This window comes from Emydura macquarii, unplaced genomic scaffold, assembly GCF_026122565.2.
Source record: "Emydura macquarii macquarii isolate MOO-44397 ecotype Brisbane River unplaced genomic scaffold, CSIRO-AGI_Emac_v2 contig_2372, whole genome shotgun sequence".
NCBI lineage: Eukaryota > Metazoa > Chordata > Testudines > Chelidae > Emydura > Emydura macquarii.
In genome coordinates, this window is record NW_027132509.1 from 1,877,090 (window position 1) to 1,891,667 (window position 14,578).

Sequence of the window (14,578 nt, forward strand, 5' to 3'; positions counted from 1 at the left end):
AACTGCTTAGATACATATGGAATTTTTGGCCTCCCTCAGAAGTGTCAGTAACTGACTACTGTCAGATGAAGACATTACCAGACAGACCAATAAACTAATTCAATCTGACAAATCACCTAATTCCTTAAATTCTAAAATTTATAAAACATAAGACTGACAAAATATCAAGTTCTTAGCTTCTTATGTTTTTACTTAATTCATAAGTACATAAATATAGCTCATCATTACAACTAGAGGGCATTCAAAACAAAAGTTGGCACAATGCTATAAGAACAGTAATAATATCTATAAAAAAAAAAGAAAGATGGAGCAACATATTACTGCCAAAAAAAAAAAAAAAATGCAACAGCCAAGCTTTGGGCTGCTCAAACCTAGTAATGCCCATTAATTTATTTAACTTCCTATAGACAGCCAAATGGTTTTCATGTGCCATAGGAAAGTAAACAAAACAAATGGTTAATGCTCAGAAAGATACTGACAGCTTCAAAATAAGTATATCTGGCTAACCAAAAAAAATCTAGTGGAATTAGAAGGGCGAGGTTCATATAACTAAGATGGCAAAAGGGTGCTTAAAACACATTTAACCATCTGGCACTAATAATCACTTTACTACTACATTAAAATGGTATACACTGACCTTGCTGATCAGTTGTTTTGTTTGAAGGGGACTGGCAACAGTAACTGCATATAGTTATGCTGCTAATTAACCTTCACCAGTTTGTTTAGCACATCAGAAATAACACTGCTCACCAATGCAATGAGAGCAGGTAAATGAAATGTGCATTTGATGAGGCAAGAAAAAAATTGAACAGAAGCTGTACAAGAGACAAACACAATTCACTTCATGGAATGCTGATATTTTTGTCAAAAAAATTCAAAAACTTAAAAACACTTACCACTAAATGAGGCGGTTTAATGACTTCAAGAGCCTTAGCAAGAGCAGAGGACATAGCAGTCAGTTGATTTCTAATTTGCTCAGAAGGCATACTTTGCAGCTGAGGGCCAAGTGGGGCATCTTCTCGAGTTGAATAATTTAAATCTGATCCGAAGCTCAGCGTTCGAGAAGTATGATCAAGGCGAACCTTTACGAAATAAATTGAAATAAGATTCAGAAGATCAGAATTAGGGCACCACTGAACATTTAAAATGAGACATCAATTTGAAATGCAGTCAGTTTCAAAAGGGGAGATAAAAGTAGCGGCTTGTATCTGAGTCGCCTTCCTTACTGTGGTTTTATAAATTTTTTTTAAATTATTACATTTAAATAATCTCTCTCCATTGTTGTGCCAGTGACCCACAGCTGCACAAATGACAATACATGGGAAACAATAACATTCACTACACACAAAGTACTATCAAATGTAAAAATTAAACTGAAAAAATAATTATTTCTTACAGCTATCATAATGTAAGTGGTACTTGTAACAACAGGTAAATACAATTCTATTGTCATAAATAACCACTGCTCTTGCCAGAAGCATGATTTTAAATTGACTGTGCCTCTGAGGCCTGATAAACACACAAAGATGCACCAATTTAACTGGACGTGTGATTTTAAACTGATTGAGTTAAAGTGGTACAACTGCACGTGGACCTTCTTAAACTGGTTTAAATTTGACTTACACTACAGGTGCAAGCTGAACCAATATAAGCCATTTTAAACCAAGAGAAGTTTGTCCACAAAGGGGTTTGCACAAGTTTAACAAAATGTGTTTGTAAATCAAGTTAAAAAATGGTGCAACTTCAGCATGTAGACAAGCTCCAAGCATAAGTTATATTTAAAAAAAAAAAGCACACAATTGCCCTAGATATAGGAAGTTGATGTTTGAACAATGAAGGAACAAAATTGCTGCTACACTTGGGCTTATACTCAACAGAACAAAATGTCTTGTAAAAAAGCTCACCCTGCTAAAGAGGCAACTCTCCAAAGTCTGAATAAATATGGAAGCATGGTTGTAAGATAGTCTTTCAATGATTCTATGTAAGGAACATTGCATGAGGTGAAAACCAACTACATTAATAGTTCTTGATACTTCCTCTTCATTACAGACAGATGATTTGCCCTGCTTCATTCCACTTAATTTTGGCAGTAGGCACCAAGAGTGAAATCCTAACGTAGCCAATAGAAGCTTTACCACTGACTTTAAGGAGGCCTTCAATTGCATGTGTTTTATTTTAGGTTCTAACTAGTCTCAACGTCTTCCCTAAATCAAATGAATAGATGTAAAGTGCTCTGAAACAGGAACAGTTTATTTCTTCATCATCATCATGCAAAAAATATGGTATTCTAGACTACAGCTCAGGTTAATGTTTAATAAATATGTATACACATTCTATTGACAAAACATGTTATTTACAGTAGAAGTTAAAATGTCTCAAGTCATCTGTTGCTTTATTTCTAGGTCAACAACTGGACAAAGTGTGCACCAATTACAGCTTTTGGAAGTAGACCTAAGTGATTACTTTGGAGCGTGCCCAAAGTTTCCAGTACTGTTGTTAGACTTTTGGTTAAGGACATCCTGTATTAGACTGTGTTTTTGCTGATCCCTCAGGCAGTCACTTAAATAAGTTTCACTGAAATTTATTTATTATATTTATATACTGCAGTCCTCTTCATTACTGGAGGTGGGCAACACAATTTAAGAACATGAAATAGTAACAAATTAATGTATCAAAAAGATCACTTCCACCATTTACTCTGGTTGCACCTTCTCTGTTCATCAGCAACAACTCTGTATTATCAGACCTGACCTCAGCCAGACATTGGGAAGCTATAAACACACACACACACACACACACACACACACACACACACACACACACACACACACACACACACACACACACACACACACACACACACACACACACACACACACACACACACACACCCTCTCTCTCTTTTTATGGCACTTACTTGCAAGTCACAATGTCTGGCTGCATCGACAATAGCACGCTCCAACTGGAAAGCATCAACAAAAGGAACCAGGGTAGTCAGACGAGAAAAGTCAATGCTCTGATAAATCTGCGCCACCTGCACAATATATGAACATTCAGGTTTTTTTCCATTAAAAACCAGGTTAACAGAAGCTAAAACTATTGCACATGCTGTAAAGTTAGCCTGATTTGACAGCTGGACAACAGGTTGACCAAGATGTGCTTAATTATTATCCATATTTTACCAACACTTCAACGTTTTCTTCCAACTTTTATTTAATCTTAATCTGGGATCAAGTGACTTTCTTGAATAGGTTCTTTGTAAGAAGGAGACTGGCAGCAGTAACTATATTCAGCAATGCTGCTAATTAACCTTCATCTATTGTCTGGCACATCAGAAATAACACTGCTCACCACTGCAATGGGTGCAGGTCAATGAAATGTGCATTTGAAAAAACAAGCCTGTTTCAAATTAACTACAAGGAGACAAAGGATTTAACAGATATGATAAGATTGAAAAATAAAATAAAGGAACAAATAAGTCTAGATAAAATCCTATATCAGTGTATACAGCCACAACTTAAAACAGGATAGCAGCTAGAGTTGCGTTTAACAATGCAGCATAAGACAGGAAGGATGGGTTATTTGGATGGGGAAAAAAGATGGTCTCAAAGTCATACTAAGTGTATTTACATTCAATGGCAAATTTTTACTTAGACAAAAAATAAAACGTTACATTTTTGGCTTTGGATTCTTCCGAAACAGTCTCAAACTCAGACACCTCTGTGAACATACAATTTTTATTTTTTTTTTAATAATCATACCTGCTGAAGAAGACGAAGGATTGTGTTGTTTTGCAGATGTGGGACATACAGCTGCAATTCAGGTTCCTTTTCAGCTTGATCTTTCACCCAGTTTAGAACCTGTCACAATGCCCAGAAAGTTACAATATCTATTTCATCTGAGAGGCCAAAAAACCCTTCAAATGTCAAGTTAAACAAAACTCTCCAAAATAAATCCACTTTAGAATTCATGAAATAAAGCACTGCCTAATTATAAATTTATTACTGATGCAAATCTTTTTATAAGTACACTACTGTTTTTTACACAATGGATACCAAGATTTTGTATGAAGGTGACTGGCAGCACTGGCTATATGAACTACATTGTAACTACCTTCGGTATTTCTTTAGCACATCAAATATTCCTGTTCTTACAGACACAAAGACAATATAATGTGCTTCAATTGTGGAATTTAGAAAAACTCAATGGACCAAATTTACAGTGCCTACTTTATTCTCACTGTGGTTTGAATTCCACCTAAACGTAAATGCAGATGGCTTTTGCAGTTTCTCCCTCTCCCATATAACCATTTCAGTAGCTTTCCAAAAGAGGGTGAGACAGAGGTTGTGTGTAACTACTTAAAGTCCACCCTCAAAAGCTTAGCTGAACTACCTCCCCAATGTCATCTTCACCAGTCCAGAGACCAAGAATTTCAAGATTCCTCCCAAAACTCTCTCTCCTTTTCAGGGCACTTTAAGTGGTGTCAATGGATACTGCAGGTTAAAAATGCTTTTGAAAACAACTTTATATGCTATTTATATAGCAACATAAGCATACACAGCAGTTTATAATGTAAACACACAGCAATAATGAAAATAGGCCAAATGAAGTCCCTGACCCAAAGAGCTGACAATCCAATCTAGCTGACAACTAGTATCATCTGCCCAGACTAGTGTTTTTCTATATACTGCTAAAGGACTCACCTTGGTTACACGGCCACATAGCTTTAGTGGATGGAAATCTACTTCAAGCCAATTGTAAAGTTCCTTCACCTCTGGAACAACATGCTGCACTACGTTGAACCTCACCTAAAGTCAACATAATGAAAGAAAAAAAAATATTTGCTCAAGGTAACTGTAACTCCATGTTAATAATTACACTCAGCAACTTTGTACCCAAAAAATTAAACATACAGCCAATAAAATGCTTAATTCATTATGCTTTCATTAATTCATTTTATGATTCATCAAAAATATAATACATTATTTAAATTAGATTGCAGAAATTATGGAATGTAGTTTTCAGTTGCAAATGGTGGAACAGAAGAAAAAAAATGTAGTCTATGATAAGTATTTAGATTGGGTTAGTGTGCATGGTATGTTAGGCACTTTCCAGACACAAATGAAGACAGTCCCTGCATGAGTATATTCATGCTTGGATCTGAACTATACAGATGTACATCTTACAGTTTCTTGGTAAATTCCCAAAGTTCTAAAACTAAATATGGCAAAAAAATTGCTAGAGGAAAAGCAGTAATGCTTAAATAGTGAGAGGAAACAAGTTGCATGTAACTGATTTCAAGGAAAGCTTTTTTTTTTTTTCCCATGAAGATGGGAAGGTCTCACCAGAAGACAATTTGTATCTCATCAACTTCCCCTCAAATCAAATGAAGGCAGCAAGTTTTCTTAACCGCTTAGGTCCTTGTAAACCTTCATTAAGATTAATCATAGGCGGAGTTTGACCATCTTATTTGGGGGGGCAGCCACCATATGAACCGCCTGTTTGGGAAGGCTAGCCCCCGGCCCCAGCCCTTCTGCCTGAAGCCATGCCCCCTCTCCTGTCACAACCCCCGGTCCGCCCTGAGTGGTCCAAGCACCAGGCACCAGCCAGACCGGCTGGGTGGGCGCAGTGCTGGAGCACCCCAGCACCACTGGTGGGCAGCCTGAGCAACCCCGGAGTCCAGGCCCCAGCGTTGCGCCGCCCCAACCCACCCTAGCCCCAGGCTGGCTGGTCCATTCCAGCCCCTGGAACACTGCCAGCCCACCCCAACCCCAGGCTGGCCAGTGGCCGACCACCCCCGGCCTCCGGAATGCTGCCGGCCAGAGCGCCCCCGGCCTGTGCCATGCCACAACACTGGCCCACCCTGCCCCAGGCTGGCCCCAGCTGGTCCACCGCAGTCCCTGGAGTGCCGCTGGTCCAAATGCTCCCAGCCACTGGAGCACCACCGGCCCGCATCGTGCTGGCTCCCCACCCCCAGGTTGGCCTGTAGCCAGTCAGCCCGCCAACCCACCTCGGGCTGGCCAGTCCGCCCCAGCCAGGAGGTGGGCAGGCAGGCTGCAGCGACCCACCTCCTGGCCAGTCCCAGCACAAAGCTGGGACCCCGGCGGCGGCAGCCCCCTCCCACCTGGTTCCAGCACGCAGCTGGTCCCCACTCCCAGCCATCAAATATTGGGGGGCAATGCCCCCCCCAACTCCGCCCATGAGATTAATGTACTAATCTTACCTAAATACAGATTGAAAATATTAAATCATCTGATCTAATTAAATACCGTCCAATTTCAATACGGTGAGTCAACAGAAAAAACTGAAAGTTCCTGGTCACCACCCTCTCCAAAGCCATTGCAGGATCATTCACCGCAGGCCTCTGATTTGCTTGTGTCACAAAATGGACAATATTTATCACTATATTGAAACATTAAGTTTCACTGAGTATAAGAAGAAAGAGTTAGGTTTAGTCTACCAATGTTGTTCTTTGGATTGAGAAAGTTGCTCTCCTTGGTCTGTATTTTTAACTGTAACCTGACTTTCTAACACATCAGAAGAAAGTATATTACTACACAATTAAATTATAAACATATTTACAGTTAATCATGTTGAATTCTTTTACTTTAATGGACATTTTAAATTCACTGGAATATTTTGAATTGCAGCTCCGCATCTAAGTACTGCAGTTTTTGAGGGAAACTAAAGATTGAACATAAAGCCTGTCACTCAAACACCATTACTTACCATATCATTAATAAGACTGATGCGTGTAGGTGGAGCCTGAAGGCCCAGCAGCGTGGCCAGACGTCGCTGCTTTTCAACAATGATACCATCCATATCCAGAAGACGAGCAATATCAGTTCGCTCAGGAGTTATAGGAATTGACAGGGTAGCCAAAAGGACTCGGGTTGACATCCTGTTGGTAAAGTATAATCACAAAAGATGAATTATAAAAGAATAGAAATCTCAGTGTATGTGTTTTCTTTTGCTGTTTTTTAACACACATACTTCAGTTGTAAAACAGAAGCCTCCAATCAGTGTAACAGCTAAGTGAATGATTTTATATTCAAAAACTTCTCCATGTCAAAATACAGGCAACACCAGCAAACAAGACATCTTGGCATTTCAGTGTTCAGATTAATTCTAAGTGCTTCTTAATACCTAGAGGGGAGGGTTTAGTCAGTATCATCCCTGTATTGATCAACTTCATTAAAAAAATCCTCTCCAAATACAAAAAAAAAATCCAATAAAGGGATGGTAGCCAGAACCATTTTATCATCCCTTTATTGATCAACTTCCTATAAGATTAATTGGATGTGAAAATTCACAAAATCAATTCAAAATAAGTCTAATTTAAATATGTTACTGCAGAAGCTGGCATTAAATAAAATTTGAATTATGTGCTGAATGCCTAGATAAGTAGGTTTAAGTGGAATGTAAACATATTCCTTAAAACGTACTTTCCCACCATTTTTGAATTCACAAAGATTTGTAGGTGAACTTTACAGGTTTACAAACTTCAAAAATCAGCCATGGACTGCCAACTGCTGCTCACCGAGTGGCCCAGCATGCCTAAAAAGCCTTTTCAATGTCACATCCAGAACTGAGTGAATGGATACGTTTGTCTGTCTTATCTTTCATTCAGAGATCTCACAGTGCTTTACTAACAATAATTAAGTCATGTGAAGTAAGTATTCACCACTGCACAGAATGGAAAACGGACAGAGGTTCAATGACTTGCTCAGGTCTCAGTCTGTGGCTAATATGGGAATATCACCACCTAGTAGGTACCACTGTTCACCTTCATTACAATATTTGTTGAATATCCTTCTTGCCCTAATTATTGGGGCATTCTGTATTTATCCCTTTAAGCAAAGCTGTTCAATATCTGATGCCAACCACTCAAATACACATTCCATCTGCTTCTTATTACAGGCTAAATTTAATTCATTTGTATGTAAGTGGTTAAAACCAGACAATAGGTGAAAAGCATCTCTCCACACCTCTGCATCTCCTCTTGTGTGAGATTCTTTCGCATTTCTCTTGACAGGTGGTACAGTCGGTGAAGTGTGGATGCATGAAAAAGAGCATTTCCTGATTTCCAGAAGACAGTTGAAACTTTGTGATAGTAATTTGCCATCAGCTGGGGTTTGGGTGGTTTCTTAGACAAGGAGAATAGCCCATGAATATCCTCCACTGCTTTGAAAGCTTCCTAAAATAGTAAACAAAAAAATTACTTTCAGTATATTACTTGCAAGCAAATTAGAAAACTAAAAGCTAAAGCTTTTAGTCAAAGCATATTTAATATACAAAGTTACATAATTGTAATATATAACTTTAGCTGTAAGCTATAATTTTCAACTTTGTCAGTTACCCAGAAATAAATACATTCCTTTCTAACAAAGAAATGACATATATATTGCAGATGCTTTAACACTATTTGCTAGAGCTGGGCAACAAAGGGAATTCTGTTTCATGGAAAATTTTGGTTTCATTCCAATTTGGCACAAAACTAAAAGATTTCAAAATTCTCTATAAAGGGAATGAAACCATGGATCTGGGGCAGTCTGCCTCGTGGACTACACTGTAAACCATAGACCCTGGAAGCCCAAGGCTACAAAGGATCAGCAAGCCTCTAAGGTTATTGGCTCTCTATCAACCCACCAGGCAGGCTGCAAAGAAGCCAGGTGGGTGAGCTGAAAGGAAACCAGGCAGACAAGATTTTATCAGAAGCCAGCCTGGTTTTCATCAGAACTTCAAAATCAAACAATCTCTGCAAAACATTTTGATTTTGACAAGTTCCAACAAAAAATGTTTTGCCAAAAAATTTTCAGCCTGCTCTACTATTTGTCCGTCTCTCCATCTCCCATCCAATCAATAGTGATCAGAAGTGACTAAAGTATTTTAGAAAATCTAAAATACTCTCGGAAATGCCTTAGATTTACTATATTAAAAGCATGACAAATCTACATCTGAAAAGGGAATATAATAGAATAAAATATTTTCCACATTAATGTAAAACAAAGTAACAAAACTTGCATTAACAACTGTAATTTTGACTTTAGAGAGATGCCGAAGGAAAAAGACTTGGGAGTAGTTTTATTTTGAAATAACAAAATAAGTTAGTATTTAAAGAATGGATGGTCGCAATCCAAAATTTTAGGACCTCAAATAGTTGGAATGGGGACCCGCACCACAGATTTAGGTCCCTGCTGAATGCCTCCAGTTAACCAGATCTCCCTCTTGAGAAAGCAAATTTTCAGAGATTTTTTGGGGGCGGGGAGGCAGTGTCAATGAACTGATTTCCTTACCATTCACCTACACACCAAGCAGCCTTCAGCAACTACATCAATGCTCATGAAAATTCATTTTCCATTACAAATAATGGCTTATTTTGAAGTGCTGCTTCTAGATAGCAGCACGAGGTTATCAGATGATTGATATTTAATATGCATATAACTATGAATACAACACTTTACAATTTCACTCTACATCGTTGCATCCTTGTACGTATTTTAGATCTTGGAGTACAAGCCATGGAATTCACAATTTATTGCCAGTTTAGGATTGGGGGTCTCTGGACCTTGGTGAAGTAAAGTATTGTGGGTCCTGTTAACAAGCACAAAATTAAACACATACCTGCCATAATTCCATGCTAATAGCACTGTCCAGCTGTACAAGCCTTGTCTCCAAGTGCATAGACTGGCTCTCAGGATTACTGAGGTTAATTGCTGTACTTTGGTTATGGTGGCGTTGTATCTGCCCTAAATGCATCCTCAGGTTATCGCAGAGTTTGCGAAACTCAGCCTTACGAGTGTACTGCAAGCAGAACTTAAAAGCTGAGAAATTGAATGATGTTCAAGTTAGAAATATTGACTATTAATGTTAACTATCAAATAATTATAAAATTAGCTAGTGTCAACCTGCATGTAAGAAAATCAAGTTGCCTAAAGAATCTCTATTTGGAGAAGTCCACTGAAAGCCTCTCATGAGACAAACCAGAGACTATTCAGGATAATACCATTTGGAGTGTTTTTGCAGAATTAATCAGTTAAAAACCTGAGAACACCAATTTATTAGACTTTTTAAAATGTTTAACAGGAAAAGGGTTTCTTTCTTTTATTCTGTACCATTCTTTCACAAGGTGTCCAAAATAATTCTAAATAAAACTGTCGGGGTGGTAGAATCTAAAAGTTTCTGGTTCTTTGAAAAACAGGAAAAGATTCTCATCAAACTCCTACTACTTAAATTCAGATTATCCCAATGTGGCAAGTTACTGCAAGGTTCACATAAAGGGGTTCAGTTCTAGTTTTCTACCTCACCCTCTTATTTTAAAAAGAGAAGAAAAAAAAGTGCTTGCATTGGGACACATCTACCCTAACTTTCTACAGATTAACTATCCTTTTCTCTCCCAGTGATTGATGGGAAAGTAATTCTGGATGAGACAAATCAGTATGGCAGGGAACACTGGAAGAACGACAGGAAGACCCTCAAGGAATACCACCCACCCACAATATGCACAATTTTGGGATAGAAAAGAATGTAGTAACTTGGAGCTGTTTCTTTCAACAAAGGATACAAATATCCATGTTATCATGAAAATGGAGGAAGATAAATAATCTAGATTATTTTTTAAACAATCCCACTCAGAAAAACCCAGAAGGAGATTATGTATATACCCACTCCTCTTCTTTCAATATTAAAGCCAGAAGGACCACCCTAATTTTCTCATCTTTCCTCCTCCTCCTCTATAGCACAGGCCATAGCATTTTACCCAGTTATTCCTGCATGAAGCCCAATAATTTGTGATTGAAATAACAATTTCAGCTAGTCAGTTATGGCACCTAAAATTAGTTGCATGTCGCATCTCATTGGGGGACAACATTTGCCATAATGGATAACAAGAGGAAAATGTGCCTCTTGTGATTAAGAAAATAGGTTGGAGATTAATACAGGTACAACACTATTAAGTATTCTTAATAAAGGGAACTCTCCGAAAAATTAAAACTGCTCTTGAAAGATTTGTTATAAGAAACTACTTGCATCAAGATAGATATTAACTACAGGTCCAGCAATGCTGGAATCCAGGGGCCTCCAGAATTACTAAAATACTGTGTGCATGCACACAAGTGTGAGGGATTAATGTGTATTCCACCAATAGCTTTATTTAAGCAAAAGTAACCTGAAACCTTTCAGTTGAGGGTGTTCACACACAGATGTGCTAAGGCACACTGTAATTTACATTTCATGCTTTCACTTTACCTTGCTGTGCAATATCATGGTAAAGGCGTTCCACTCTAGAATTGTTTCGAAGAAGGTCCAAACACTGTCTGTATGATTCCCATAGAAATTTAACCCAAGGAGTCAAAAGCAGCCGATCTGTACGATCTTGAGTGTCTTCCCCACTTACAGCACTTAAGAGAACACTATAATCGAGAAAAAAAAAGACATTTTTAGCCCCCACAATCCCCACCATCTTCTCTCCTTTACCTCTTTCTTACTAAGGCTATGTCTACACTGATGGCAGCAAAGTTGCCGCCGTCAGATAGACTTATCTGAATTGATTAAGAGGTCAGTGAAGCCCCGCTCAGTCGATCCAGAAGTCGACACTATTAATCCACCCCCAAAAGTGGCGTAGCACTGCGTCGATGGGAACGCAAGACAGTGCGCAAAAGAGAAGCATAGCAGTCGACGGTAGTTATACAAGTTTTCTGCATAGTTTGCGTAACTTCCATTAACTGCCTCCGAATCGCCAGGGTAAGAGTAGACCAAGCCTGAGATCTACAAAATAACCCAATCAAACTTGAAAGGCTAATAACAGGCATGTTTTTTACACATGTTCCCAAGACTTTGGCTGTCATGAAGAATTTAAAGAGAAGTCACATGCTTGTCAGTGAATTTCAAAGCTAGTTCCAGCTCAAGATGCATCCTACGTAGATAGCTGATGGTTCTGGCTGGTGGCACAGAAAGGCCCAAGCTTCCTTGCTTCTGGTGTCCCTCTCAAAACCTGACAAAAAGACAGTTTTGGGAACACCTCATCTACGAAGTCTTTTCCCCTCCCTCCAAGATAGCAGTAGACTCCTCTACCAGACTCAGACATCTGGAATTTAGTGATCTGCTCTCCTACCGGCCCAGACTTCCTCCCCAACTACCCTGCAATGCTACCAGAGGGACTAGAAGCTGCTTCAGGTGTTTTCTTGTATTTATTGACATGTGACAAAGCAGAAGTTTATGCTCTGACACTTTTTGGAAAACAAGGAAGGTCACAGTCTGTGATTTTTAAAACCTTCACAAAAGAATACCAGCCTTAAAATGATGTGTGTAAGCAATATGAAAGGATACATTTTCTAAAAGTCTAGAAGATATGCAGATAGTGATATCTTCCCTCGGTACTTGCTCACCATCCTATTCATTTAAAATTTGTTTTTCTACTTCTAAATCCACCATTTCTTAGTCTGCAAGATATCAAGTTGTCTGCAAATACAAGGTAAGTTTACACTTTCAGGAATCTCATAACAAATTTTCAACTATTTATGAATTCACATGCCTATGCATGAAACCAAATAATTACTGATTTGCCCATACATGACCAACTACATATTCCATGGTACTGAACAGGATGATGTTTGATTAAATAATCATTTTGTTAGTGTTACATTTGTCGCAGGCTGTTAAGACCATTTCTTCCCCACCATTCAGCCAATGGACAAATCCCTTTAATCACCATGTAGTTTGTTTTTCTAAAGGAGGCTTTCACTGACGCTTCAAATAAAAAACACCCCAGAAACATTCCTTCTTAAAATCTGAATTCGGAGAACTGCCTAATTATAGATATAAAATGATGTCATAGAAATAAGATTTGACAGCATGGTCAAGCGCTTTAACCTTTAGATAGCTTGAATTAGGTTCCCCCAACTCCCAAACACCCACAGAACCATTTAAATTATTAAATACATAATCTGCCTTAATAAAGTTACATCACAAAGAATATCTCTGGATATTAATTGAGCAAAAATTACATTTAATCTACAAGAAAAGTTAGATACATCATTTATACAGTAAAACCACTTTTTCTAATATTGATGGTTAATTTTACTCTAAACCTCTTATCTCAAACCTAATGACAAATCCAAAACCAGGACCCAAGGACCTGTACATTAATTAGAAAATCTATTTTAAAAATGTACAACTAATAAGCTAAATTAAGACTTATATAAAAAGACAGCTGAAGCATAGCCCTTAGCAGTAGTAGTAAATATTTATATTATGACAGCACGCAAAGGCTCCATAGGGGATTAGGATAGCCTTGTGCTAGGTGCCGTAAAAACAGAAGAGAGAAACCCTGCCACAAAGGGCTTACAAATGAAAGAAAGACTTTTTTACCTTTCTGGAGTTTGAATATTATCCAAGTCTTCTATATCCAGCACCATCTGCTGGGACTCTTCCTTGGCTGCTTCAGTTTTTTCTTCAGCTAGCTTCAAATAGGCTCGAACAACATCCTCCAAGGATTTGATGTTTACCTAAATCAAAAGCAGAACATTTCAAGTGGCTTTCTCCCAGCAGTGGGAAGCAAATACTCTATAAGTAGGGTGGTAAAATGTAAAGCAGGCTTATACAGAATAAATCCATAAATCTAAATTCAAGTTAGTATTTATTACTTGGATTAAATTTATAATAGCACCCGAAAATACCGATCAAAACTGGAGCCCTATTATGTTGGGTGCTCTAATCTAGACATTAACCCTGCAAGGCAGAACTCAGCGACTTGCAGGACTGGGGCCTGGATACAAAACAATTACATGTTTTAGCAGTAATAAAGAAGTTTTAAATATACAACTCCAACGTACATCATACTGCGGGTAGTAAAGAATGAACATTTCACAATCCCTACCTGCTGGCAAATGTTCTTGTACTGATACAATCCTTCCTTTGCTAGGTGGCTCTTGCGGAGGTCCACGCAGAGCTCCAGATACTTCAGCATAATTGGCTCGTGGATTTTTTGCCATGTTCGATGTTTTTTACTTTTCATAACATCATAAAGAACATCGAGGGCAGGTTGCTTCTTGCCAACCTCAAGAAATTCTGAAAATAAACTCTTCATTAGACCAGTTACATGTGCAAATCAAAAGAAGATCTTCCATTTAAGATACATATTTTCTATACATCAACATTGTAATTTAGAATTAATCATTAATTGTAATAGTCAAAGTAAATCAGTGGTCACATTTAGTTGGCTGATCTTATTCTCCTAACCAGAGTGAAAATATTATTTAACATAATCATGTCTACACTACAACGTAAGCCCAGGCTCAGACTCAGGTCCAAGTCCAAACCCAGCTTCCATCCACACACAAATCTGTCTGAATCGGACCAGTATGCCCTGAGTACCCAGGCCTGATGGCCCAACAGCAGGGTGAGTTAGGGGGGCGGGGGTCCTGTGCCCAAGTCCCACTGGGACTCAAGACCCAACTCTATCATTCTGTAGTGTGGAACAGGTCAGGCCCAGAACTGTGTGCTGAGAGTGCCAACGCTAACCCACAATCTCATAGGCCAGTGTTTCCTGGCCTTTCTATCCCAAGACTAGTCAGTCAAC

General features: G+C 38.5%; 1 protein-coding gene and 2 non-coding genes across 3 annotated transcripts in view; all 3 read right to left on the reverse strand.

The window, feature by feature from the left end:
• Positions 1 to 14,578, reverse strand: part of EIF3A (eukaryotic translation initiation factor 3 subunit A) — a 47,321-nt gene that overhangs the window by 22,523 nt on the left and 10,220 nt on the right. Inside the window, 10 exon segments of the mRNA XM_067561309.1 lie at positions 897 to 1,082; positions 2,918 to 3,034; positions 3,762 to 3,860; positions 4,704 to 4,808; positions 6,730 to 6,901; positions 7,989 to 8,197; positions 9,625 to 9,824; positions 11,248 to 11,411; positions 13,369 to 13,505; positions 13,877 to 14,067. Coding sequence (XP_067417410.1) covers positions 897 to 1,082; positions 2,918 to 3,034; positions 3,762 to 3,860; positions 4,704 to 4,808; positions 6,730 to 6,901; positions 7,989 to 8,197; positions 9,625 to 9,824; positions 11,248 to 11,411; positions 13,369 to 13,505; positions 13,877 to 14,067 — 1,580 coding nt within the window.
• LOC137161842 (small nucleolar RNA SNORA19) lies at positions 653 to 784 on the reverse strand. Its single transcript, XR_010922193.1, has one exon. It is a non-coding gene; the product is annotated as a small nucleolar RNA SNORA19 (small nucleolar RNA).
• LOC137161843 (small nucleolar RNA SNORA19) lies at positions 3,255 to 3,385 on the reverse strand. Its single transcript, XR_010922194.1, has one exon. It is a non-coding gene; the product is annotated as a small nucleolar RNA SNORA19 (small nucleolar RNA).